This window comes from Elephas maximus, chromosome 7 (assembly GCF_024166365.1).
Source record: "Elephas maximus indicus isolate mEleMax1 chromosome 7, mEleMax1 primary haplotype, whole genome shotgun sequence".
NCBI classification, from domain to species: Eukaryota; Metazoa; Chordata; class Mammalia; order Proboscidea; family Elephantidae; genus Elephas; species Elephas maximus.
This window is the reverse complement of record NC_064825.1, coordinates 116,943,891-116,957,262: the sequence shown is the minus strand read 5'-3', so window position 1 is coordinate 116,957,262 and position 13,372 is coordinate 116,943,891. Positions and strand designations below refer to the sequence as shown.

Below are 13,372 nucleotides of genomic sequence, written 5' to 3'. Positions count from 1 at the left end.
CATTCGTTTTTGGTGTTTCTGTTATAGCAGCACTAGATAACAAAGACAGTGCTCTTGTCAAAGTCTCACTGATTTTTATCTTGCTAAACCCTGTGGTCAATTCTCAGTCCTCATCTTTCTTGACCTACCGGTAACATTTGACAGAGTTGATTGCTTACTCCTCATGGAAAGGCTTTCTTCTTTTAGCTTTCAGGACACTGGACTCTGAGTTTTCGTCCTACCACATGAGTTGGACCTGCTCATCTTTCTTTGCTTTTGTTCCTTTCTCTCTGTTTCTTAATGTTGGAGCAACTCAGATCTTAGTCCTTGACCTTCTTGTCTTTTCCATTTACACTGTTTTCCCAAGTGATCTTATTCAGTCTCATGGTTTTAAATATGATCTATATACTTATAACTCCTGAATTTATATCTCCATTACTAAACTCTTTCCCAAACTTTATAATTCAACTATCTACTTATTATATATCCATGTGAATATTATATAGCAACACAACATGATCAAAACTGAACTTATCATGCACCCATCCCCCAAATCTGCTACACTCATAGCATCCTCCATCTCAAGTCAATGATAACGCTATACTTCCATTTGCTCAGATGGAATTACTTAAGCAAAGAAACAGATATTGGAGAAACTGTTCTCTCTTCTCTTTCTCATACACTCCATATCCAATACATCGGAAAATTCTGTATGATCTACCTTCAAACTATCACTATCCATAAAGGCCAACTAACTTATCTACTCATAAAACTGAGGCCCAAGCCAACATCATCTTTCACCTAGATTATTACAGAGTGAGATTTTAGCTGATTTTATATTCTCTGTAGGATAATCTTTAAAAAAAAATCTGTTATAAGCATACAATTTTTGGAAAAAATATTCTCTATGATATATGTCATTATATATGTGTGTGTATGTGCATGTGTGTTTAAGAAGGGGGCAGCTTGTTTGGCTTTTCTAACTCTGCTCTCCACCATGTGTACAAAACTTCAGAGAAAATTATATGGAGTACACCACATGTCAGGCATTGCAAAAGAGCATTGTATTCATCATCCCTCGGGGGCAATTCAAGGCAGAACTGAATGGAAATAGGATTCTCCTTGTTGTAGAAATGAAAATTTGATCTTGCAGCTATTAAATAACTAGTCTAATGTCACAAATGTAGCACATCTAACTACAAGATGAAGGCTGCAAATGGTCAGTCTCTTCATTTATGCATAAAATAACATTTAGTTAGCTTGTTCAACACCCTTTATGAGGCCTTAAATTTTCCAGATATTCTGGGGACTCTTACTACAAAAAAATTAATTAAATTTCCCTGTTTCACATGAACACATACATTTTTGTATATATAAATACATAAAAACATTCATGTATGTATATGTATGCAGATGTTCAATATTCTATTCATCTGTTATTAGTGATTCCATAGTCCTCTCCTCTAAAAAAAGAATAAAAAATCCATGTTCATAGTTCAATTATTACCTTAGTTACCTAGTGCTGCCATAACAAAATATACCACGAGTGAGTGTTTTAAAAAGAGGAATTTATTTTCCCACAGTGCAAGGAGCAGGAAGTTCAAATTCTGAGTGTGGTTGTAGAGGGAGAGGCTTCTCAGCTTCTAGTAGCTGCCAGAAATCCCAGGCATTCCTGGGCTTGTAAGTGCATCTGTCTCTGTTGTCTCTCCTCCTCTTCTCTCTGTTTGGCTGTGTCTATTCTTCTCTTGTTATAATGCAGAAGTGATTAGGTTTAGGACCCATCATACTCTGGCATGGCCACATTAACATAACAGAAGAAAATTCCTATTTCCAAACAGGGTCATCTTTATAAGCACGGGTGTTGAGGTTTCAACACATATTTTGAGAAGACACAGTCGAATCCATATCAGTTGGTTATATTTATGTCACTGTTTCAGACACATTCAGGTTGAGATGTTTAGCATCACTATTGTATATTTTTTGAGTCTCCTTGAAAATTTTATACATCTAAACACTTTGAGATAAATAAATCTTCTTACTCTTTGTCATTAGCTATTCATTAGAGGTAGTGGTATTTATCATCTTAGTTTTATTTACTGGCTTTTGGATGAGTACAATTTTTCTGTTTTTCACCAATGGGATTTACAGCTTTGATGATCATGGAAGTGGCTTAAAGGAATCAGTTATGGCAGAATGAGCACGCAGCTAATTTAATCCAACAAAGAACAGAAAGCGCTGCTTCTGAATCCAAGTCATAGGGTCGGTGTTATTAAGGTTGTGATCCTTCTTTGGGGCTTAGTCTCTGTAATACACGAAAATGTCTAAGGTCTGAAATATGCTGAGAATCCACAAATACAGCACGTCTATTTTCTTCTAAGATAATTGAACTGCATTCTCCTCAGTGAGCAATGTATACCCTGGCAAGTAACATAGACATTTAGGAAAGTACAACAAATATGTTATGTTCCTGAGACTGTTGATCAAACCCAAACAAACAAACCCATTGCCATCAAGTCGATTCCGACTCATAGCGACCCAATAGGACAGAGTAGAGCTGCCCCATAGAGTTTCCAAGGAGCGCCTGGTGAAGTTGAACTGCCAACCTTTGGGTTAACCACTATGCCACCAGGGTTTCCCTCTATTAATCACAGCATGAAAATAAATGCTACAGGGTTGTCCAACTCCCACCTTCAAACTTCAGAATTCCATTTTAAAAAATGGGATCCCTACTTATTTCTACAGGAAGATGGCTCTCCATTCATTCATTTATCTATTCTTTCATTTAAGAAATATTTATTGAATTCGTTCCATGGGGCAGACACTCCTAAAAGCTGGGTAGAGCAGTCAACAAAAATCAGCCTTGCCCATTCCTTTATGAAGCTTGCAGTCTGGATTGTAATGATAATATCACACAAAAGTAAGATTTTAGTAAGATAATTTAAAAGTGATTGCTGCAGTACATTGACAGAAATACAAGCCAGATTCAGAGGAAGATGTGGGATGAGGGCTATCACTGCTTATGTCAGATGTGTCGTGGCTGAAAGCAGAGAATACTACAAAGATGTTTGCTGTTCTTAGGCATCCTGGAGTCAACTTCAACTCGTAGCGTCCCAGTGTGCAATAGAACAAAACACTGCCAGGTCCAGTGCCATCCTCATAATCATTATCACGTTTGAGCCCATTGTTGCAGCCACTGTGTCGGTCCATCTCATCCAGGCACTTGCTCTTTTATCCTGACCTTCTACCTTACCAAACATAATGTCCTTCTCCAGGGACTGATTTGTCCTGATAATACATCCGAAGTATGTGAGACAGTCTTGCCATCCTTGCTTCTAAGGAGAACTCTGGCTGTACTTCTTTCAAGACAGACTTGTTCATTCTTCTGACAGCCCATGGTACATTAAATATTCTTCACCAACACCATAATTCAAAGGCATGAACTCTTCTTCAATCTGTCTTATTCACTGTCAAACTTTTGCATACATATAAGGTGATTGAAAATGCCGTGGCTTGGGTCAGGCACACCTTAATCCTCAAAGTGTCATCTTTGTGTTTTAACACTTTAAAGAGGTCTATTGCTGAATATTTGCCCAGTACAATACATCATTTAATTTCTTGATTGCTGCTTCCATAGGCATTAATGGTGGATCCAAGTAAAATGAAAGCCTTGACAACTTCAGCCTTTTCTCCATTTATCATAATGTTGCTTATTGGTCCAGTTGTGAGTATTTTTGTTTTATTTATGTTGAAATGTCATCCCTACTCAAGGCTGTAGTCTTTGATCTTCGTCAATAAGTACTTTAAGTCCTCTTCACTTTCAACAAGCAAGGTTGTTTCATCTGCAGATCGCAAACTGTTAATGAGTCTTCCTCCAATATGTTGCCACATTCTTCTTCATATAGTTCAGCTTCTCCGGTTATTTGCTTAGCATACAGACTGAATAAGTATGGTCAAAGGATACAACCCTGATGTGTACCTTCCATGATTTTAAACTGGGAAGTATCCACTTGTTCTCTTCCAAAGATTGCCTCTTGACCTCTGTGCAGGTTTCTCATGAGCAAAATTAAGTGTTCTGGAATTCCTAATTTTTGCAATGTTTTCCATAATTTGTTATGATCCACACAGTCCAATGCCTTTGCATAGTCAACAAAACACAAGTAAATATCTTCCTATTATTCCCTGCTTTCAGCCAAGGTCCATTTAAAATCAGCAACGATATACCTCGTCCACATACTCTTCTGAGTCCAGCTTGAATTTGTGGCAGTTCCCCATGGATGTACTGCTGTAATTCCTTTTGAATTATCTTCAGCAACATTTTACTTGTTGTGATAGTATAATATTGTTTGATGATTTCTGCATTCTTTTGGATCACCTTTCTTCAGAATGGGCACAAATATGGATCTCTTCTAGTTGGCTTGCCAGGTAGCTCTCTTTCAAATTTTTTGACATAAATGAGTGAGCACTTCTAGCACTGCTCTATTGAAACATTTCAGTTGGTATTTGGTTAATTCCTGGAGCCTTGTTTTTTTGCCATTGCCTTCAGTGCAGCTAAAATGTTTTCTTCCAATACCATCAGTTCTTGATAATATGCTACCTAGCGAAATGGTTGAATGCTGACCAATTCTTTTTGGTGTAATAACTCCGTGTATTCCTCCCATTTTCTTTTGATGCTTCCTTCGTTGATCAATATTTTGCACATAGAATCCTTCAATATTGCAACTTGAGACTTATATTGTGCTAATGGACTATAATTATCAAATTAATAGAAGCAAATGCACATTTTTGATTGTTTATTTTCTGATTACTGTGGGACTACCACTTGATCCAAGGCTTCTTGTCTGTGGCTTACAACTTTATTATGTGATTATGATAAAAAATAACATTTTTGGAATATTTTTATACACATAAGGAGGAGATTACAGAAAATGAACAAAATGAAAGAAAATGGGCAGATCAATATGATTTGCCTGTAATATGGGAGGATGGGTGAATAAGGCCAAAAGTCACTTCTGGAAATGTCATGAGACATTTACAACATATGCCCAAGCATGCAAAGCCAGAAAGTTTACTTATTTCTGCAAGTTATATATGTGGACACATTATTTGTGAAAAAAATATGAAACCATTCTGAAAGGATAAATATTTAAATTGCAATAGAAGTTGCAGTTCAAAACATTCAGTGACATAAACACAGAATTAAAATATTAGAATTAATGTAATAAACAGGTTAACCTGCACAACTATCAGGTAGAACTTTTTAAGGTCACCCAGAAGGTTCATACTTACTGTTTGGATCAGCAGCAGTCCGAACGCACTTTGCAGCAGGTGTCTATTAAGGATGACTTTTGGTCCTGTGGCTGGCTAAAATGGTCAGGAGGATGACATCGGTCTAGGGATTGCTCACTATTGGTGTCGATTTCACACACCTTGTGCAGGACATAAAGTGGAGGGCAATACTAAAGATTGGGGGGTCACTTCCATCCCCTTCTTCCTAAAATAAATTGTCTGCTGTTTCTCAACTGAGTTCAAATCTCCCTTCCATGTCCTGAAGCAAACATTGTATAATAGTAATAAGCCTATGCTCTTTTGAAAATTTTATCTGAGATTTGCTTATAACAGGACCTGTAACGTAAGATTTTATTGTGGTATGAGCTGCACTGAATTGTGCAAAGGAACTTGGGACTGAGTGCCATTCCAACTGCTTTGAAGTCTTCAATATTAAAATATATTCTAGTTTTATTGAGTCTATGTCCCATTTACTGTCAGTTACCACTCTTTCTGCAGATGACTGGATTGTTTCTCTCCTCCCATTCTCTTTTTGTGGAAGAGAATATCTATGATTTGTTTTTAACATCTCTATATTTAAAATACCCTCATTTGCTGATAAGCATTTGAGCAGGCAGGACACAAAAATATGCAGATCCAGTGATATCAGGCAAGATTTATTTGGGTTCAGCGAGTTCTCCATTATTCTGTAACTTTAAACAAAGCACACAATGTACTTGTCTGTCCACTCAATCAGTTTGCAATGTCCTTTTTAAACAATCAGATCCATTTTTAAGGAACCTACTAAGGAGAACAAATAACCAAAAAGCTTCAACCAGCACCACAACAATGAAACACCATGTATTTGAATGGGAATGCTATTCTTAAAATGTTCCCAGTTTATCAAATATTGGGTTTTTCCTACTTATGTTCAAATTTAAGCAAACATTTCTATGAAAAAAACCTTTGCAATTAATCAAATATTGCATAGAACATATTTATACTAAAAAATTAATCATTTTCTAAATCTGAAATTTAAACATAATTTTGTATCCTGTATTTCTTCTGACAGTCATAATTCTAATAGATTGTGGGAGATGAGAAATGAAGTTTTCAGATATAAAAAACCCCTCTTCCCTTGCAGTATCCCAATGGCAATAGCAGCTCATACAAATAAGATAGAATTGGGATACATATCTGATTAATAGGATTTATACACTGAAAACAGCATAAGGACCCAGGGAACTCTAGATAACAAAGGAAATAACAAATTGTTGTGGTTAACTTGAAAGGGCTTAGCTGTGAGTGACCATAAGAGCATCTACAGTCAGGATGCAAGACTCATGGGAAATTATCAAGATCCAGGTGATAATTAAAATGAAAGACAGTTGTTACATGCTCACCTTTATTGAACAAGCAAAAATCTTCCAACTTGATCCTTCTCTGTCTTGAGAAGAAAGAATTTATGTTTGTTTTCCCTCTTTGTGATATTATCTGTGGAAGAAGTAAGTAATTCATGAATTGCATCCAAATCATCTGAGAGACTTAAAAAACAAACAAACAAACAAACAAACAAAACAAAAAAAAACCTTGACATGCCTGTTAATTATCTAGGACAATTTACATATTCCCCAGTGGGAAAAGTTAAGGTGCAATTTAAGGAAAGTAGCAAAACAACTTAAGGTATCTGTATAGTGCTCTAGAGACCTTCATGATGTAAAGATGCTCATGAATATACTCAGTGATTAAAGGTACAATGGAAAAAAAATCAGATGTAAGTTCAATCTTGATAAATCTGGAACATTTGCAAAGTCGTTATGGATGTAATGACATTATTGTTATAACATAGGGTTTATTTTAACTTCATTACTCAAAGAAAATGTCTAAAAGACACTGCGTTATCATTATATCGTTTAACCCATTCACATAAAGCAGATATTAAACAAAACCAAGCCCCTGGAGAGGATTCTGACTCATGGTGACCCCACGTGTCTCACAGTAGGATTGCTCCACAAGGTTTTCTTGACTGTATTCTTTATAGGAGCAAATTGTGAGTCCTTTCTTCTTGGTGTAGCTTGTTAGGTACAAACCACAAACCTTAGGTTAGTAGTCAATTGCAAACAAAGAGCACAACCCAGGGACTATGAGATAAATATTACTATTCCCATTTGCAGAGCACACTGATCCTAGTTAAACTACATAATTTGCCTAAAGTCAAAGAATCACTACTACAGCATTTGAACTTAATGTCAGATTTCTTCAGATCCACATCACTAAGTGAGTGATAAATAATGTTTTATTAGCCCCAATCTCCTGTTCTTCGACATGGTAGCCCAGAGCCGTCAGCTTTGAGAGGCAACCCCATCCTCTTGGCCTACCAGAACGTTAACCTTACACTTAAGAAAGGAGGTAGTTGAGACCTGACTCTTTGTAACTTAGGAGGCAATTTTTTCCCTCTTTTGAAACCTGGGAGGGAGTAGCTCTATCCTTGGAAATAGATGTAGCCACCTCCAACAGTTCTGCTGATCTTTGAACTTAGAAGAAATGTTCCTTCTTTTTCTTGAAGGACAACAGATATTTGAAACCAAGCTGATCCATTGGCCTGCTTCCTTTCTGTAGAATTCCAGGAGGTACGCAACTTTCCTTCCTTTTGTCCTGTCTCCGTCCCTTTCAATCTAAGCTGAAGGAATTTCTGCTAGGGTGGTTGATTAGATCCATTTGTCACAGATATAGTGTCTTTAGCAAAACATTGTGTAGACACTTTCTCGATGAAAGAATTCCAGGACACATTTCCTTAGTTTGTACAACAGAATTTTCCAAATCTTTAAGTTCTAGTTTCATTTGAAAAGTTCCTTTTTAAGTCTATCTCTTTCTTTAAACATTTGTTTATAATACTTTATGTCTTCTCAAGCTGCTCTTTGAAATCTTCTGTTCCCCTCTTTTCCGTCATTATTTCTTCCATTAGCTTTAGCTGTTCTGCATTCAAGGGCAAGTTTCAGTGTCTCTTCTGACATCCTTTTTTTTTTTTTTCCCTGTCTTTCCTGTCTTTTTAATGACCTTTTCTTTCTTTGAGCGTTATGTCCTTGATGTCATCCCACAACTCTTCTGGTCTTTCATCATTAATTCTTAGAGGGTCAAATGTATTCTTGAGATGGTCTCTAAATTCAGGTGGGATATATTCAAGGTCATATTTTGGCTCTTGTAGACTTGTTTTAATTTTCTTCAGCTTCAACTTGAACTTGTAAATGAGCAACTGGTAATATTTTCCACAGATGGCCAGTGGCCATGTTCTGACTGACGAAATTCAGCTTCTCCATCGTCTCTTCTCACAGATGTGTTCTATTTGATTTCTATATATTCCATCCAGTGAAGTCCATGTGTATGGTCACTGTTTATATTGCTGAAAAAAGGTATTCGCAATGAATAAGTCATTGACCTCTTAAAATTTTATCATGAGATCTCTAGTGTTGTTTCTGTCACCAAGACCCTATTTTCCAATTGCCTATCCTTCTTGGTTTCCAACTTTTGCATTCCAATCATTAATAATGATCAATACATCTTGATTGCATATTTGATCAATTTCAGATGGAGAAATTGATAAAAATCTTCAATTTCTTCATCTTTCCATTAGTGGTTGGTGCATAAATTTGAATAATATTTATATTAACTGGTCTTCATTGTAGGTATATAGATATTATCCTAACACAGACAGTGTTAAACTTCAGGATAGCTCTTGAAATGTTCTTTTTGAAAATGGATGTGATGCCATTTTGCTTCAGTTTGTCATTCCTGGCATAGTAGACCATACAATTGTACAATTTAAAATGGCTGATACCAGTCCATTTCAGCTCATTAATGCCTAGGATATTAATCTTTATGTGTTCCATTTCATTTTAGGTGACTTCCAATTTTCCTAGATTCACACATCGTACACTCCACATTGTAATTTATTAATGGATATTTGCAGCTATTTCTTCTCATTTTGGATCTTGCCACATGAGCAAATGAAGCTCCTGAAAGCTATATTCCACCCACATTATTTAGGTCAACTCTATTTAAGGTAACAGCTCTTCCTTAGTCATATTTTGAGTGATTTCAAACCTGAGGAGCTCATCATCTGGCACTACATCAGACAATGTCCCACTACTATTCATAAGGTTTTCACCTGCCAATTTTTTCAGAAGTAGATCATGAGGTCCTTCTTGCTATTCTGTTTTAGACTGGAAGCTCTGTTGAAAATTGTCCACCATCGGTGACCCTGATAGTGTTTGAAATACCAGTGGCATAACTTCTAGCATCATAGCAACTCACAAGCCACCACAGTATGACTAGCTAGTACACCACGACTCATCTGTCAGTTTGTCTTACTGTGGCTGCTTGCGTGTTGCTGTGATCACCACTTATCTGTCAAATAATGGTTTAAATATTTTGAAGTTGGGTAAAATACATTATTTTGATTACCCCAAAGTTAAATTCATCTCAAGTAGGATAAATACATGTTTAGACAAATTATAATCAAACTGTCAAAGATGAAGAATTTTGAAAACTGCAAGTGATCTGCAACTGATCGCACACATGGAATTTCAGTAAGATTAACATTTTATTTCTCAGCAGAAAGCATGGAGGTTTAAAGGCATTGAGATTACATGTTTAAAGTGCTAGCGTAAATATTTCGACATAGAATTACATGCTTGACAAAATTACCCTAAAATGAAGGAAGGTCTATAAGATGAAATGAAAGGACAATAAATAGTAAGACAAAATAAATAACATTGGTAAAGATAAATGTATAAACAAATGTAAAAACCAACATCATTATATTTTGCTTCTTAATTCCTCTTTTTGGTCCAAATGTCTGTGAAAGCTAAACCAAAATTAACAGGTGGGATTAGATATGTTGATATTACTCAATGTTATCTATTGAATTGTGCTCCACTCAAAAAAATGTCTGTCAGCTTGACTAGGTCATGATTCCCAGTATTGTGTGATTGTCCACCATTTTGTTATCTGATGTGATTTTCCTGTGTGTTGTAAATCCTACCTCTATGATGTTAATGAGGCAGGATTAGAGGCAGTTACATTAATGAGGCAGGGCTCAATCTACAAGATGAAGTTGTGTCTTGAGTCAATCTCTTTTGAGATATAACAGAGAGAAGTGAACAGAGAGATGGGAGACCTCATACCACCAAGAATCTAGTGACAGGAGCAGTTTGTGTCCTTTGGACTCACACCCCCTGCACTGAGAACTTTCTAGAGCACGTGTTACCACCAAGGGAATGGTAGGCCCTCCAGACTCAATGGGTCCTTGTTTTCCTCTTGTAAGAATACACAGCGGAGAATTTTGGGTTCAGCTCTAACAGGTTTATTTTACTTGTGAAAAGTAAAAGGAGTCAGTGGGGGCTTATGCCTCCCCAAAAGACTGATTTGAAAAGGCAAGCAAAGGTAGGGCTTATATGAGTTCGGTGGAGACAAAAGAGTAATGAATATTTACTGGATCTCTTTCAAGGGGTGGGTACTTCTCAGAACTGTGGTGCATACTAATTAGGTAGCCTGTGCATCTGGAATCCAAGATGGAAACCACTGATGTTCAAGATGGAGCCCTCTTGGCAGCCCTTGGCATCACTTATTATGTTATATAGTACAAGCACACTGATCTTTGACACTACATGGCCATCTTTGGTAGGCTAAGGAAGGTTTAAACAGCATTCACATTTTGTTCTTCTGCTCATGCGGAGCCTGTAAAGGTGGAAGGAACTAGAAAAACTCTAAGAAGGAGATAGTAATTCATGGGTTATTTCAACCTTATCTCATGTTGACAGGGTATGATTCTTGTTTATCCAAATTCTAGATGGTAATTTTTTAACAGTTCTTTTGTTCCACAAGCACAATTAACTCTGTGTGTCTCAAAGGGGAAGATTGATGACAAGGACCTTCCTCTAGAGCTGACAGAGAAAGCCTTCCCCTGGAGTTCATGCCCTGAATTCAGACTTTTGAACTACTAGACAATGAGAGAATAAATTTTTGTTTGTTAAAGCCATCAGTTATGCTAAAATTTATTTAACTGCTTGTTTACTAGCTTCTTATTTACCAGTTTAAAATATTTTCTTAGGGCACTATCTATGCCAAAGCAAAGCAGAGAAGAAAGAAATCAAATTAAATGCTAACAAATGAAAATTATCTAGTCCACTTCACATGATTTAGTACATAATAGCTAAGAATTTATTTTCACAGTAGAATTGATTGACAATAAAATGACACATAAATTATTCACGTGTTCATAGGACAAAAGAACTCTTTGGCTGCAACATTATTTACGCTGCTGCTTCAGGTTTAGAAAATGTAATAGGAAAACAACTGAGAAGATGCTTGTCCTTAAAAAAATTGACAGAAACAATCACATGTTTTATTGATCAAGCGTGTATTCAAATTTATCATTGTGGAAGTATGAGAGTCTATCAAATCATATAAGTAAGCAATGCATAGGAAGAAAGAAACATTGGGGAAGGAATGACTCTTAATTTGAGATGTAAAGAAACATTGGGGAAGGAATGGATCTTAATTTGAGATGTAAAAAAGGGTTAATTTGTCTTACCATAAACAATGTAATGGCATCTGACTTAGAATTAGCCTCTGCCTTGGAACCAAAAGGAATGCGTGTATATTTATTAAAAATATTATCAAGTGACATTGCCTTTGGCATTTTTTACTAAAACAAGGATGAATATTGAATATTATATGTAAAGTTGGCATCAATTATTAAAAACCCTGTGGAAGCCACTTTTTACCTCTTTGTTCCTCATACTGTATATCAAACGGTTAAGCACAGGGATGATTAAAGTGCAAAACACAGAGACCATTGTGTCAGTATCATATGAGCGAGCAGATTTCAGCTGCACATACATAAATAATAGAGTCCCGTAAAACACAACCACCACTGTCAGATGAGAACCACATGTGGAGAAAACTTTTTTCCTGCTCTCGGCAGAATGCATTCAAAATATGGCTCTCAGAATCAGCAGGTAGGACAGCAGGACAACCAGGAGGGAGGATATCAAATTAAATGCTGAAAATATCATGAGCATCAATTCTATTTCTTGTGAATTTGAGCAAAGCATAGATAACAAGGGAACATCATCACAGTAGAAATGACTGATGACATTAGAGCCACAGAACATGGATGTAAGAGTCTTAATGGTGAACATCAGAGACTGAAGGGTACTGTAGAGATATGGAATGCCCACCAGCACATGGCAAAGTCTTTGGGACATGATAACATTGTAGAGCAGAGGGTTACAGACAGCCACATAGCAGTAATAGGCCATGGCTGAAAGGATAAAAAGTTCACTGATAGTGAACAAAATGAAGAAAGCCATCTGTGTGGCACATGCATAATAGGAAATGGTATTTTTATCCACAACAAAATTTACTAACATCTTGGGACAAATGACAGTAGAATTACCAAGATCAATGACGGCCAGGTGTCTGATGAAAAAATACATAGGTGTGTGTAGGCGGGAATCCATCTTGGTCAAGATGATCATGCCCAGGTTGCCCACCACTGTGATCATGTAGATGAGGAGAAACACCCTCAAAAGCGGGTACTGCAACTCAGGGTGCCTCGTGACTCCAGTTAGAATGAATTCAGTCAGCACTGTTAGATTCTGTTGACCCATTTGGTCCAGTTATCTTTTCTGGGAAGAAACAGAGGGTTTGGTATTAGCTTTCATGTAGTATTGTCTAAACGAGTTATAATATTTTAGGAGCAATGGAAATTTTTTCCATGCCTTTTGTTGTTTTTATCTGTCATGGAGTTAAGCTCGGCTCACAGTGACCACAAGCACAATGGAACAAAACACAGCCCGTTCTTGCACCATCCCCATGATCTGTTTTGGATTGGACCCTTGTGATCCATAGGGTTCTCACTGGCTGATTTTCAGAATTTGATCACTGCGCATTTTTTCCTAGATTGTCTTAATCTAGAATCTCTACTGAAACCTGTCCGGCATCATAGCAATACAGAATGCGCTACTGACAGACACAGTGACAGTACCTGTACGAGGTGTACTGGTCAGAAATCTAACCTAGGTTTCCCATACAGAAGACTACCACTGAGTAACCAGTGATCTTT

The 13,372-nt window shown here is 36.8% G+C and overlaps 1 protein-coding gene across 1 annotated transcript; it reads right to left on the bottom strand.

Moving 5' to 3' along the window:
- Nucleotides 1–12,236: 12,236 nt before the first annotated feature.
- Nucleotides 12,237–12,917, bottom strand: LOC126080531 (olfactory receptor 8K5-like). The gene has a single exon (XM_049891733.1). It carries the CDS (start codon nucleotides 12,915–12,917, stop codon nucleotides 12,237–12,239), a length of 681 nt encoding a protein of 226 aa, XP_049747690.1.
- Between the last annotated feature and the right edge of the window lie 455 nt (nucleotides 12,918–13,372).